We start from the raw sequence: 16,188 nt of genomic DNA, 5'->3' as shown, positions 1-16,188 counted from the left end.
AAGTGGTAATTGATTTACCTAAAAAGCGGAATCCAAAGCCAGTGTTTGGGAAAACAACCTGATATCCACCATACAGCCCCAAAAAGTTCACTAACGTCAATAAAGGAAAAATGACCTAAACATAAGTGCTAAAATCAAAGAACTCTTAGAAAAAAACCTAAGGGAAAATCTTCAGAATCTGGAATTCAACAATGGAATCAAAGACATGACACCAAAAGAAAAGTCAACAACAAAAAATAGATATTCGACTTCATGAAAACTAAACATTTTTGTACATCACAGAATATGATCAAGAGAGTGAAAACCAACCTACAGAACGGGAGAAGATATTTGGAAATCATATATTTAATAAGGGTATGATACTCTGAATATATAAAGAATTCCTACAACTTAACAACAAAAACAAAAACAACACAGGTAAAAAGGGCAAAGGATGTGAATAGATATCTCCCCAAGGAAGATAACACAAAGGCCAATAAGCACATGAAAACATGCTCAACATCATTAGCCATTAGTGAAATGCAAATCAAAACCACAATAAGATACCACTGCACAAATACTAGTATGGTTATTTACTAAAAAAAGGAAAATAGCAAGTATTGGTGAGGGTGTAGAGAAACTGGAACTCTCCTGCATGGAGACAGCAGCAGCAGGAGCTCATAGCTAGCTGGCTGAAACACACATCTTGAAGGCGGCTGTTGGAAGCTGATGCAGACATTTTGGAGAACACCATTTTGAAACACAACCTAGAGGCAAGGAGATGCCAGCCATATGCTTTCCCAGCTAACTGGTTTTCCAGACGCCATTGGCCATTCTCCAGTGAAAGTATCCTTTGCTGATGTGTTACCTTGGACACTTTATGGCCTTAAGACTGTAACTGTGTAACTAAATAAACCCCCTTTTATAAAAGCCAATCCATTTCTGGTGTTTTGCATTCCAGCAGCATTAGCAAACTAGAACATAGGGAAAAGAGAAAATAAGAATATTAAAGATAAGATAAAAATGGGAATGTTTTATACAAAATGCACACAGTAAGGTTCTGCATAGGTAGTAAATATCAGAGTAGATAGTAGATATTAGAGTATTGTTATTCAATTATCTTGGGTGTTATGATTATATAGGAACTCATCAACTTTAGGAGATGCATACTGAAGGGTTCAGTAGTGAAGTGTCTTGAGGAATACAACTTATTTTCAAATGGTTGAGCAGTCAAAGGTAGAGACAAACCTAGATGAATGGAATGAAGTAAACATGGCAAAATGCTAAAAAACTGTTATATCTACATGGTGAATATATAAGCAGTATACAATTCTCTCATCTTTTGCATTATGTTTGGCACTTTTCATAATAAAAATTGAAAAAGAAAAAAACAAAACACATAAACTATAGTCTCCAAAAAAATTAAAATATTAAGAGAACACAAAGCACTTGGAAATCAAAAAAGCAAATGAAATGAAAAACTAAAGAAAAGTAAAAGAAAAATCTCCTAGAAATTAAAGCATAAAAAGAGAGAAAGAGAAATGGAAAATAGTGAAGAAAACATAAAAAATTAGAGGACTGTCCAAGAGATAGAACATCTAAACAGAGTTGCACAGTAAGAAAATATAAATTCATAAGAAAAAAAACTTTATTGTGCAGACATTGTTGTAAGCATTCACACACATAATCTACCACCCCTCCATGAGGTAGGCACTATTATTGTCCCTGTGTTACAGATGAGGAAACTGACTCACAGAGAGGTTAAATGATGTGCTCAAATTCACAAACTAGTTAGGAACAGAGGCTCTTAATCACCACTCTATAACGTTCTATGGAAATGAGGAAAAATTTAAGAAAATATCCAGATCTGAAGAACATGAGTTTCCAGACAGATAAAGCCCATTAAGAGTCCAAATTAAATGCACAGAAATTTGGAATACAAAAGACAAAGAGGAATTCCTCCCAACTTCCAGAAGGAAAAAAAAATAGGTTTTATATGAAGGATTAAGAAATCCATTTGGTTTCATTTCTCAACAGAAACACTGGAAATTAGAAAATGAAACTGAAAATATTCCAAGAGAAAATAATTATCAACATAGAAATTTATACCCAACAAACTATCATTCAAAGACAAGGGAACAAGAAAGACTTCTACAGATCTGCAAGGCCTTAAAAGATTTACCTCCCACGAACGTTCTCAGGAGGCTAATGGAAGATTTGTTCTACCAAAATAAGGATCTGAACTGAAAAAGAGAAAGATATAGAATCCCAGAAAGAGGGCATGCAATGCAAGAAAACAGCAAAGGAATGTCCAGAATTGTGCTGAAAGAAAATAACAAGAGGACAGTTGTGCAGCAAAGCACTTAAAGGCAATTTGCCGGAATTCGGCTGGCCACAGGTTCCAAGAGTGATTTCTTCAAGCAGATGAAAATGACAAAATCCTTCAAATAACTGAACATACTGAAAGGAGATTTATATAACATGGTTGGAGTATGAAGTTCCATTTACAAGTTCACAGAAACTAGGCAAACCAACCAACCAATAAACAAGACTATTAAATCCAGGAAAAAAATAGTCACTGAATACTACTATATGGCTCAACTGGGAAATTTCCATAATTACAATAATGTAAACACTGAATAAATGATCTAAACAAGATTACAATATATCAGAGGATGGGAAAGGTGGCAGGAATGAATAAGAATTAAATTATGATCCTTTTGTACTGGGAAGACAATAGATAAAGGTTAAAACTGAAAAAAATCAAATAGCAATATAAAAAAAATGTTTAAGAAATACAGATGAAAAACAGCAGGTCAAAGATTTTGAAATGACTGTTTTTAGGGAGCAAGAAAGTGACTGTCTAGAAGAAATTAATGCTGTTGTTTTTCTAACAGCAGTAAGAGGAGCCTTGTGGACTGGATTCTTTGAATAATGTGCACATAAAATTTTTAAAATAAGATTAAAATTGAACAATAGAGAGAATCAATGAAACCAAAGATGTTACTTTGAAAAGATTAACAAAACTGACAAAACTTTAGCTAGACTGACAAAGATAAAAAAAAATGAGACACATTACAAAAATAAGGAATAAGAGAAGGGATATTACTATCAATCTACCCTTACAGGAGAAAACTATGAACTATCAGAGATAATGCCAATATTTCACATACAATTCCAGAAAATACAGGCAGAGGGAACACTTCTCAACTCATTTTATGAGAACAGTATTACCTTGATACTAAAGTCAAACAAAAACATCACAAGGAAAGAAAACTAGGGTCCAACAACATCCCTCAAAAATATAAATGCAAAAATTCTCAACACAACATTAGCAAACTAAATCCAATAACATCTAAAATGGATTACACAACTTAACTAAGATTTATCCTAAAAACGCAAAACTGATTTACAGACTGAAAATCAATTAATGGATTGCACAACCTTAATGAAATAAAGGACAAAAAATGGCATGATCATCTCAATAAACACAAAAAAAGCATTTGACAAAATCTAGAACCCATTAATGATAAAAACTCAGCAAACTAAGAACAGAAGGACATTTCCTCAACCTGGAAAAGGGCATGTAGGAAAAGCCTACAAGTAACATCACACTTACTAGTGAACAACTGGAAGCCTTCCCTAAGATCAGAACAAGGCAAAGATGTCCACTTGTAACACTTATTTAAGATTGAATTCAAGGATGTAGACAGTGCAATCAAGCAAGAATAAAGAAATAAAAGACAAACATATTGGAAAGGAAGAGGTAAAACTGTTTTTAATTGCAAAGAACATCATTTGGTAAACAGAAAATCCTAAAAAAAATCCACACACAAAAAAAAGACTAGAACTCAAAAAAGGAGTTTAGCAAAGTCATACAAAACAAGACCAATATACAAAAATCAATTTATCTTGTATACACTAGCAATGAAAAATCAAAAAATGAAATTAAAAAAACAATTCCGTTTACAATACCATCAAAAAGAATAAAATAAATTTAGGAATAAATTTGACAAAAGTGCAATATTTCTACACTGAAAAAGTACAAATAATTGTTGAAAGAATTGAAAACCTACATAAATGGAAAAACATTCTATGTTCACACATTAGAAGACTCAAAATTATGAAGTTTGTAAATCTCCCCAAATTGATCTACAGATTCAACATACGCCCTATCAAAATCCTAGCAGGCTTTTTGCAGAAATCGGCAAGTGGATCCTAAAACTAATATGGAAGGGCAAAGAATCCAGAATAGACAAACTTGAAGAAGAAAAAGTGAGACACCTTTCAGTTCCTAATTTCAAAACATACCACAAAAGCTATAGTTATCAAAAGAGTAGGGTACTGGATTAAGAACAGGCAGATAAACCAATGAACCAGAATTGAGAGTCCAAAACTAAACCCATACATATATGGTCAACTGATTTTCAACAACAGTGCTAAGACAATTCAATGGATAAACAACAGACTTCTCAACAAATTGTGCTGAAACAACTGGATATTCACATACAGAAAATGATGAATTTAGGCCATTACCTAACACCATAGACAACACTAACTTAAAATGGGTCAAAGACTTAAATGTAAGAGCTAAAACTATAAACTTTTTAGAAGAAAACATAAGAGAAAAATCTCCATGACCTTAAATTGGGCAAAGATAAAATTCTAAGATACAAAACCAAAAGCTCAATTAATTGAGGAAAAAAATTTGATAAATGGAACTTCACCAAAATTAAAAACTTCCGCACTTCCAAAGATATCACCCTAAGAAAATGAAGTCAAGCCAAAGAAAGGGAAAAAAAAAAAAAAGAAAAAACTGCAAACCATATATCTGATTAAAAAAATTTATATTCAAAATATATAAAGAATTCTTACAGGTCAATAAAGATGGGCAAAAGATCTGAGTAGACATTCCACCAAAGAAGATACAATCAATTCTCAATTCTCATTATTTGTGGTAGCTATGTTCCATAACATCACCGGAAACAATAAATTAGCTAATATTGAACCACTGCCCACAGAAGAAATACAGGCTTAGGTTCCCGCAAGCCTCCGGTCACATTTCCTCAACCAATCAGTACCAAATCTTGTTTTATGTGTGTTTCTGTTTAAAGATACCTTGTATCCTTTGCTTCCTCCTTAAAGTTGTATAAGATGATTCTCTAATAAGTTCTTTGTTTCATCAGCCTTTTAGAGACTACTCTCATTTAACCTCATCTAAAAACAATATGATTACCTGTAAAACATTTTAGAACAACATTTAAACAAAGCCTCTGAGCATAAATGTAAGCAAGTTTAATTATAAATTACAATAGGAGGCAGGTAATTGGAGCTTATGAAATAGTGTCAATTCACTAACACTGAACTCTGGCCTATGCTACAACTCATGCCTGAACAAATGCATGTATTTTCTCCCTAAGACCATCACAGCCTTCGTGAGCTAGGAACACTAGACAATGTACTTCATCACTACACTTGGGGGCCATTTTAAACAAGCAAAATCATCAACAAAAAGCACTAAAATGTGAAAAAAAGTGTCACTAAATATACCTTGACAAGCACACTTGTTTACAGTTTGAGCGCTAAAACAAAAGATAGTCACCTTGTTCAACCTCAGCTGGGAACCTGGGTGTTGGGTGACTCAAATTTCTCACCACTCCACACACACATGTCCACAAATGAGTGCAAAATCACTAAGTACTGATTTTGGAGTTACATATAAATTTTGTAGGTGCATTTGCAAATACAGAATCTGCAAATAATGAGGATCAACTGTATATGAATGGCCAATAGTTTTTTTAGTGATCTATAATGCTTTTGTGAAATATATTAAAAACGGATTGCCAAAAAAGAAATTTACAAAACAGACATATAAAATACAAGCCCAAATGTCTTATTATTAGACTCAACAGACATAAAATTACTGTTACATGACTATAAGTTCCTAAACATTTATTTTCGATTTCTGTACTTAGTTTTTTAAAGCATAATATGAGTTACACTCTTCTAATCAGCCAGTAATATATTATGTACTCCCCCAGCAGAGCTGATTGAACCAAAGGTAGGCCCCTCACCCAAAGGTAGAAATCAATGGTATGAAAAGATGAGCAATAGTAATTAGATGCTTTCTCTTGGAATGTAAATTGAGAAAGAACAAGTAAAAGAAGCTGGAAGCAACAGGAGCCAAAGCTGAAAGAATGCGTGAACAGAAGCTGTGAATTAGAGTTAGGGCAATAAGAAAAGATGTGGAATTAGTCACAAGTCAAAGGAATGACCAAACAGAAATGTGAATAGGCAGAGAGATAAGGAAAAGAAAAAATTTAGAGCAGTAGAAAAGAATAAGCAACTCTATTGACAGGACAAAATACAGACAACATGGACCTTTGTGGTCCAAATTAACAAAGAATCTCGTTCCAATTCCTATAAGGTATTATTCCTGCTCCTCCAGTACGTAAAATTTCTACTTCCTTTGTCATCCCACAAGAATTCTTAAAATTATGATGAAACTGTGAACAAGTGATTGCACACTTTGAAGGATTGTATGTTATGTGACTATCTCAATAAAATTGCATTTTTTAAAAAAAATTAGCCCCACCATGCACTTACTTCTCCCTGTTCCTTGCATTCAGCAGCATTCCTCAACTAAAGGAAGAAACTGTAGACTTACCTTTGGTTTTCACCAGTGGCATTACTTGAAATGTTTAAACTCATGATTGCCTTCCAAATCTTTCAAATTACCCCACTATTTCTTAACAATATACGTCGTTATAGATGCTTAAAACTGTCCAAGACGTCTGTGGCTTGTAGGATAGATGGACTTAAATCTGTTAAAATAATAAACAATGTAACAGTTGAGTACTGAGACTATGGGTGATTTTTCTTTTCTTTGGTTATTTTCATTTGTAAATTTATCCTATAACAATTATGTAATATTTTTATTTTAAAAGCTATGTTCTACTTTTATATTTTAAAAGCAAAATAACAAAATGTTTTAAAAAACTGTTCCTTCTGAGTAGTAAGAACAGATAACGATATTATTAAATTCTTCAATTTCTGAAAAGGAAAAAAATTACAGAAATAAAATAATGACATTATTTTTGAACTTAGAAAAGGAATTACAGTGTCTATCTTTATGATCCAGAATTCCACTTGAAAGAAAGTTAGTTCAGAAACATTTTAGGTCCTCAAGGCCTTTTTCATAAATGATACATTATCTATGCAACACTGCAATCAAAGAGGCCAAAGTACTACCAAACCAAAGCCAACATAGTCTTCTCAAAGATTTTCTCCCAAGGGATGGAAGTGGAAGAAATCAGGAAAGAGGAGAGTATTTAGCATGTACACTAGCATTCTCCCTAGACCCTCTTCCATGGGAGTTACTTCAAATTATACATAGCCAACCATTTCAAGTAAGTTACGTTACTATAGTGTAAAGGAATCTGAGCTAACATTTTAAACAGAGAAATACAATAATTCATTAAGTCTAAACAGATACAAATATCAAGATCCATAAGTGCCTCTTAATATCCCCTAAAAAAGACCATGAGCTTTGGATTCAGAAAGATCTGAGCTAGGATTCCAATAGGTATCTCACGAGGTAAGCAGCCTTGGGCAATTCACTTAATCTCTCTGGGTCAGTTTCTTCATGGACAAAAAAAAAAAAAAAAAGGATAACTATATCAGGGGGATAACCATATCAAACTTATATAGTTGCTAGATTTAAGAAATACATACAGACAGTGCCCAGCAAAGTGTCCATTTTTATCACTGAATACAGAACTCACTGAGAAATTATAAAGATCCTTGATAAAGGAAGGGAGTAGGTAACACTTGGGGTGACTTGGTCTAGTGGAAAGATGTAATAAAAGTTTATTAGTGAAATTATGGGTCTACATGGTTATCTAGGAGACAAAAATATAAAAGTGATAAACTGCTCTGTCCCTGCTTCTCAATAAACAAGTCTCAGAGAGAGATTACTAAAAGAAAAGGGTCTCAAATAAGCAGACTGAAATGGAGATGGAACTATAATGCTGAGAACCAACTAATGGCTCTTATAGACAGATACCAAGGGATATTTAAAAGTCAGTGATTCATGCAGCTAATAGAAAAACAGTTTGATTTGTCTAGTTTATGGATGGATGAGTAGAAAAATAGGGGAAGGAAACAAACAGACAAAGGTACCCAGTGTTCTTTTTTACTTCAATTGCTCTTTTTCACTCTAATTATTATTCTTGTTATTTTTGTGTGTGTGCTAATGAAGGTGTCAGGGATTGATTTGGGTGATGAATGTACCACTATGTAATGGTACTGTAAACAATCGAAAGTACGATTTGTTTTGTATGACTGCGTGGTATGTGAATATATCTCAATAAAATGATGATAAAAATAAAAAATAAAAAAAAAATAATAAATTCATCTAGATATTGAAAAAGCTGACTGCATCCCTGAGAATAACGAACCACCACAACCAACATCAAAATATATTCTAAGATAATTACCGAACTTTAAGAAAAAGAAAAAATTCCTTTGAGTATCTAGGAAAATAAAAGCACATGACTTACAAGGCAAAGAAAATCTGATTACCCTTAGACTTTTCAACAGCAACATTCATGCCCAAAGAACATGGAATAAAATATTTAAGATATTCAAGAAAAGAAAGTGCAAGCCAAAGACTTTCTATCCAGCAAAACTGACTTTCAAGGATAAGGGGTACAAACTGTTACCAACATATAAGAAATCAGGGAATATTGTTTCCATTAGCCCTTCCTGAAGAATATAATAGATAATGAACTTCAGAGAACCATATTGACTAGAGAAACATCAACATAGGGACAGGTGGCAGGTATTAAATACATAGTTATCTGTAGAATTAACACTAAAAGAGGTTCAGAAAGACATAGTAATAGGTAATGGAGATATGCTCTGGCAATGTAGGTATATCACAACCCTAAAAATACATATATTTATTAGGGAGAGAGCATATGAAAAAAAAATTTTTTTCAATGTTTTCAGCAATCATATCTCTGGTAATAATAGCTGTTATTTTGAGACTGTTTCCTCTGTAATGTAGGATCAAAGAAATGAGTAATTACAAGAATTATTCAAATTCTATCATCCTCTGTGTCTCTGAGAACCAGGATTCTAGATGTGGAAGAAAGCTGATACAAATATAATAGAGAAGACATTAGCTAAAAGCTTTGTGTTCTTGAATTTAAATTGGAAGTACTAAAATGAATGTGTGGTATTTTATCTATATTAAAATGACTGTATGTTATTTTATCTATATATCTATCTATATACACATGCATACATTTATTTTCTTGCCCAGTCCACTGAAAACGCCTAGGAGCAATGACCAGCCCTGGAACAATACGCATTTGGTAGTCCTCCCAATTGTGCTCTTGAAACACCTTTTCTCACTTGTTTAAAAGGTGCAGTGGCAAACACTGAGGATTGACGGTTTGGTGTGCCGAGCCCTCTATCTTGGGGTTTGCCCTTATGAAGCTCATTACTGCAAAGGAGAGGCTAAACCTGCTTATAATTGTGCCTAAGAGTAGCCCCTTTGTTGCCTCTTTGTTGCTCAGATGTGGCCCTCTCTCTCTAGCTAAGCCAACTCGGCAGATGAACTCATTGCCCTCCCCTCTACGTGGGACCTGACTGGCAGCGGCAAGGCAAGATATGACTCCTGGGGATGAATATGGACCCAGTATCATGGGATTGAGAACATCTTGAACAAAAGGAGTATGCGAAATGAAACGAAATAAAGTTTCACTGGCTGAGAGATTTCAAGTGGAGTCAAGAGGTTACTCTGGTGGGCATTCTTATGCACTATATAGATAATCCTTCTTAGGTTTTAATGTATTGGAATAGCTAGAAGTAAATACCTGAAACTATTAAACTGCAACCCAGTAGCCTTGACTCTTGAAGATGATTGTATAACAATGTAGCTTGATTATGAAAACCTTGTGGATCGCACTCCCTTTATCCAGTATATGGATGGATGAGTAGAAAAATAGGGACAAAAACTAAATGAAAAATAGGGTGGGATGAGGAGAATGATTTGGGTGTTCTTCTTTACTTTTTTTTTTTTATCCTTGTTCTTCTTTCTGGTGTAAGGAAAATGTTCAAAAATAGATTGGAGTGATGAATGTACAACTATATGATGGTACTGTGAACAGCTGATTATACACCATGGATGACTGTATGGTAGGTGAATGTATCTCAATAAAACTGAATTTAATTAAAAAAAAAAAGGTGGAGTGGGAGGCTTCTTGAAGAAAGGGTTAATTTCATGTCTTGAGAAGGAAATGTACAAAGTAAGCCTGGAACATCTTATCACACCAGATAGCAAGGAAGCTATCAAAGACTACTAAAGTCTTAGCAAAAGGACCCAGGAGGCAATGTGAAGAAGCTCCTCTTGGCCAAAGATGGAACAATTCAAACTTCAATAAAGATAATTATTGCAATGGATAAAAATCCATCAAATATGTTTAACTCCATAAATTAGGAAAAAAAATTTTAATCCTTGTCTTAAAAACTGATGAATAAAGGGAAACTACAAGCAATTATCCTGTCCTTCCCATATGAACTGTACCACTTGGTTATGAAATAATAGATGAGGAAAAGTGTCTATTTATAGTCATTTTCAAACTAATTAATTAAAAAGAAATGAAAACCAATGAATAAATAGATACAGGTATTAAGCATCAACAACTACTAACATCATTCTCAAAAAGACAACTAGACATTATGTATCTCCTATAATCTTGCCATATACCACCAATGTAGTCTTACCAAAGAATGAAGCCTGAGTCTGACCAAGCTTCTGGATGCGAGAAATACAAGAGAGAGGAAGATGAATCATGGGGATACAACCAGCAAATATAAACTATGGAAAATTGTATGGGATCTTTAAAAGAAAAGGAAGGAATGGAGATAAAAATCTATAGAATAGATGTAAAAGACACATCAAAAAAAATGTTTAATGGGGAGGACTTAGCATCTAGGGATGCACATTTGCATGATAAAATTTTTTTAAATGCAAGGAAGTAATTTCTGTAACATCACAATAATAGTTAACGGGAGGGCTTGTGACTGGAATGGAGAACATAAAAGGTGACAAAATTCTATTTCTTGACCTGGGGGTAGTCACAAGGGTACTTACTTTCTACTGATTCTTTAAGTCATAGATTTGTTTTATGTGATTTTCTGCATCTGTGTTTTATTTTATAATGAAAAGAATTTTTTTAAATCCTACATGTTCTGGTTCACTAAAGCTACCATTATGCAAAACGCCAGAACAGAATTCTGGTACCAGAGAAGTAGGGTGCTGCTGACTTTGCAAATACCAAACATATTGGAATGGCTTTTTAAATGGATAAAGGGAAAATTCTGGAAGAAATGTGAGGAGCTTGAAAGAAAAGGTCTAAATTGCTCTGAAGAGACTGTTGGTAGAAATATGGATTCTAAAGATACTTCCTACAAGTCCTGAGACAGGAATGATGAATGTATCATTGCAAACCAGAAGAAAGGCAATCCTTGTTTTAAAGTGGCAGAGAATTTGGCAAGATTGAGTCCTGGTGTCAGATGGAAGGCAGAATTTGAAAGCAACTATCTGGAATACTTAGCTGAAGAGATCTCAAAACTAAATACAGAAAATGCAGCCTGGCTTCTCCTTGCAGCTTATAGTAAAATGCAAGAGGAAAGAGCTAAGCTGAGAACTAAACTCTTGGGTACAAAGAAACCAGAAATTAACGGTCTGGAAAAGTCTGGGCTTCCAAAAAGTGAGACCCCAAAGGATAATGCATCACACGAGGATTTAACGAAACCTAGAAGCAGTCAGCCACTTCAGTACAAGCCAGGACTGGAGATGGAGTTATCCAGGAAGAATGTGTGGAAAGCCCTACTAGCTGATGATTTTGACCCCTGTATGCTGCATGCCAAGCTAACAAATTTTTGCAAGATCTGTACAGATGAAAACACTGCCAGCCTGGACTGGAGAGGATGGAGAAGGGACAAACTGAAGGAAGGATGACTTCAAGGGCAGAACCATGGAAGCTAAGGTCTGAAGTCAAGAAACCTTGGGCCAGGAAAGTGGACCAACCCAAGCACACGGATAGGGTGGGTTTGAGTGCCCCAGAGTTTAAGAATGCTGCCACCTAAGGGTTCTCAGATGCTGGGGAAATTGAGGGGAGCTTGGCTGTTCCACTGTTTAGAACGAGTGTTGGTGCCCCAGGCCTCAGAGAAGGTGGAGCAGTAATGAAAATGTCAATGGAATAGGAAGCTAAATTAAAGAACTGTTCTGCTCTACATAATATTTGTTCCTATATTTACTGGAAACTTCCCTTTAAAACTTAACAAAGTTAAGAAAAACAACAATTTGGCTAATCTATATAATTAAAAACTCATCATATCAAGTTACGGTGCTGACTGCCTAGGTACCCCCTGAAGATGGAGAAGAAAGAGATTATGTGAGAGGAAGGAGTAGCAACTAATGACTGAATAAAGGTCTATGAATACTGAAACTTCATGTAATTTAATTATATATATATATTTTTACACTGGGGTGTTGGAATGGCTGGAAGGAGGTAAACGACATGGTGGAACTGTAGCCTATAGCATCCCTTGGAATTTGCTCTATAGCTGCTCATTGACGTTCTTCACCTTTCTGTATATACCTTGCATTGCCTAATAAGGAAAGAACTGAAATTGTAGAACTGTAACCCATAACAATTTTTGAAATTACCTATATGACTGCTTGTTGAGCTGTACATTGAGAGATGACACCTTTCTGTAGGTATGTTTTATTTTACAATAATGGAAATGGCTGAAGTTGTGGAAATATGACCCATGACATTCTGTGAGATCTGCTAACTACTTGTTCACAATTTTTAAAAAACGGAAAAAAAAAAAAAAACCTAATAACATATGATCAACGCCAGTCATTCTCTTCTTCTTCAATATCTGTGTAATCCTTGAATACCACTCTTCATTTGAAAATACTCATTTTATCAGTATGTATGCAAAAAGCCACTCCTGCCATCATTATTCCAATCTGTGACAAAAATTCCTTGTCCAGGTATTGTGCTAAGAACTTCCTACAGATTATCTCCTTTGATTCTATACAACTCCAAGGGAACAATACTGTTATTATCACCACTTTATACATGAGGAAACTGGGGATTAGAGATAGATATTCAGTAACTTGCCCAAAAGTCATAACCGCTAGTAAGTGACACCGTCAGGATTCAAACCTAAGTCAGCCAACACAGAGCTCTGCTGTTGCCTTACTATTGGCTTTCAGGACATGGCCAGCGCACACCCCTGGACAGGGAGTATGTGAGACCATGACTGTTAGGGAAGCACTTCTGCTCTCTGGTGCAAATTTCTCAAATCGATCATTCTTCCCCACATTCAAACTAACTACAAGTCAGTCTTCTCAACAAATGACAACCCTAATCTACTGTGGATTCTCAATCCACATAGTACTTCCATAGGGCTGGGCTAAAACCAGGCCATCCTATAGCAGCAGTGGATGCAGGCAAAGTTTAAAGTAGGTTTTTATGTTAACGTATTAACTTTAGATTTCAGAACCACTGCTGCTACAAACTTTTCCTACCACCTAGTCAGATACCTCATCCAAAATCATGACTTCAAACTCACATCTGGGCCCTTCGGTGGGTCATTCACAATGTACTCATCTCTCAGTGTGTCTACACAGATCAGATTTGGAAAGGGAAGGGGGTGATGGAAAGATAGAAACTACTATTATTGAGTGTTTTCTATGTGTCAGATACTGGGTTAGGCCAACATGATTTCATTTAACCCTCCCAGTAACCCTCTGAGATTATTATGCACATTTCACAGAAAAGAAAACTCAGACTCAGAGAGATCTGGTAACTTGCATAAAGCTAATCAGGGGAGGGTCAGACTTCAAACCCACATCTGGCTGACTCCAGAAGTCCATCCTATTTTCACAACAATGCTATCAGCATTGTTATATGATACACTTCACCTTTAAAGTGGTAATTGGTCTTTCATTAAAACAAGACAAATAAAGGAGCTGAAATAATCATAGAATTTTAAAATGAAACAGGACTTTAGAGACCAGCTCCATCTTCCCTAGGTGACAGATAAGGAACTTAAGGCCTAAAGAGGGCAGGTGATTTGCCCCAGGTCAGGAAGCTAATAAATGGCTGAGCCAGTATTAAAACAGAACGCCCCTCACTAAGCCCTTTATCTTTCTTCTTCACAGGCCGCACTTCCTTTGTTTCCTCTGTATTTCATGGGATACTGTGTTCCTCTCCTGTTCTACCATTGTCTTTGTTGTCACTAGGCACTAACTGCTAAATAAAACAAGTGTCAAAAGTAGGTTCTTTTCTCCAAGGTCGTGACAAAAACTATAAAACACCGATGTGTAAAGTATTTGAAAGAGTTGAACAGCAATTTCTGTTCAAGTAAACTTTTGCAATATCATTTGAGATCCTCTTAAAACAAATAAATATGGATTTGCCTAGGATAAATATCACACAGGAATAAAAAAACATTCAAAACATTACAGCCTCGGAAAAACTCACAGCCGATTTATCTAAATCTCTTACGAGTCCTAAAGGGTAGGCAGCAGAAGCTGCAGAACAGCCTAGGAGAAGTTATCCTTTCGTTCATCAAACATTTATATAGTGCCTAGCTTGTGGCTGGGATTTAAAGAAAGGGAAAGAAAAAAAAAAAAGATGAAAAAGACGTGGTCCTTGCTCTCGAGGGGCCGACCGATTCTCGAGAGGTAAAGAGCCTCGCAGTCGGAGTTGTAAACCTTGAGAAAGTCCAAGTCCAAGCCCTCTGGTCCCTGCCCAATCCTCAATCCTCTGGGTACTGCGGCAGCAGTCTCTGGCTAGGATGCTCCTGGGAGAGCTTCCTCCAAGGAGTATGGAGAGACCAGCCCATGGAGCTGGAGGCGTGTCCCCACAAGTGACACGAACGGCCCCAACACAGCCCAAACTAACTCGGTGTCCCCATAACCTTCATTGCAGCTCCCCATACCGTTCCTCTCGGCACCTCCCGACCAAGTCGATCGTCTCGAAGTCCCCATATCCCTCGGTTACCTCAGCGGTCTCCCGTGGTCCAGACCGCACACCCCCAGACCCCAGAGGCAGCTTCCAGTCTCAGGGGAAGGAGGCCCAGACACCGCGGGGGATAAAGGGCAAAAACTGTTGGAACCCGACGGACTCTAGGACGCGGAGAGGCGAGGCAAATAGCAAAAGGGATGGAGAAGGACTAGAGAGATGAAATTTACAACAGCCACTTCCGGAGGCTGGGAAGGTTACCCTTCCCTAGTAGACCTTCGCAGACCTTCAAAGACTTTCGCAGGCCTCCCCGACTCCGCCCGGGCCCGCCCCTGTCCTCTCGCAGCCGGCAACTCCAGGATACGCACTCCGAGAATGCCGGGTTCCGATTGGAAGAGCAGGGCCCGCGAAGCCGCGCGGCGTCTCCGCACGAGCCGGCGCATGCGCCGTTGCTGGGGAGCGGCACGCTCCTGGCCGCGCGCTGTTCCGCGCCAGGCCCTCCCCCTCCTAATCTGAGAACGTTTCTACGTACGCTCCAGTGTGGGGTTCTCAGCGTAGTAGCCGGGTCACCGCCTTAGAATCGCCAATGAGCTGACTGAAATGCACATTTCTAGGCCTTAACTCCTCCCTCTTCACCCCACCTACTGAGAAGTCGGATCCCAGATCCTGCATTTTTAAACAAGCTACTACTACTGATCCATGGGCCCAGAGTAGCCCTTCAGTATCCGTTAGTTGGTGCCAGGACCTGTGGAAAATTCGCAGGGCTCTGCTTCTGCATAAGAAGCTGGTTTCTCCCTGCATGGACCGCTTATCCCTTCATCTTTCCCCACTGTATACCAGTTAGTGGTTGTAAACAGACCCGGAGGAACGTATGCCCGTGCGTTTAAGCCGTTGCAGTGACTTTTTTTAAAAAATTACGTAAAGAGGTACCTCGGAAAAAAAAAAAGCTCTTGGAGCCTTAGAGGGTGCTCTAGGAAAAGGCACAGCTCGGAATGGAACCGAATCGCTGTCATGCATACAGACACACACACACACACACACACACACACACACACACGCATTTGAACCGAATCGCTGTCATGCATACAGACACACACACACACACACACACACACACACACACACACACACACACACACACACGCCTTTG

At 36.9% G+C, this 16,188-nt stretch overlaps 1 protein-coding gene across 1 annotated transcript in view; it reads right to left on the bottom strand.

The window, feature by feature from the left end:
• CCDC171 (coiled-coil domain containing 171) overlaps positions 1–15,357 on the bottom strand; it is a 524,774-nt gene extending 509,417 nt beyond the window's left edge. Inside the window, 2 exon segments of the mRNA XM_037797175.1 lie at positions 6,647–6,803; positions 15,078–15,357. Of these exon segments, the coding sequence (XP_037653103.1) occupies positions 6,647–6,690 (44 nt within the window). The 5' untranslated portion in view covers positions 6,691–6,803; positions 15,078–15,357.
• Positions 15,358–16,188: the final 831 nt, after the last annotated feature.

Source organism: Choloepus didactylus, chromosome 10 (genome assembly GCF_015220235.1).
Source record: "Choloepus didactylus isolate mChoDid1 chromosome 10, mChoDid1.pri, whole genome shotgun sequence".
Classification (NCBI taxonomy): Eukaryota; Metazoa; Chordata; class Mammalia; order Pilosa; family Megalonychidae; genus Choloepus; species Choloepus didactylus.
This window is presented reverse-complemented; position numbering and strand designations above follow the sequence as displayed.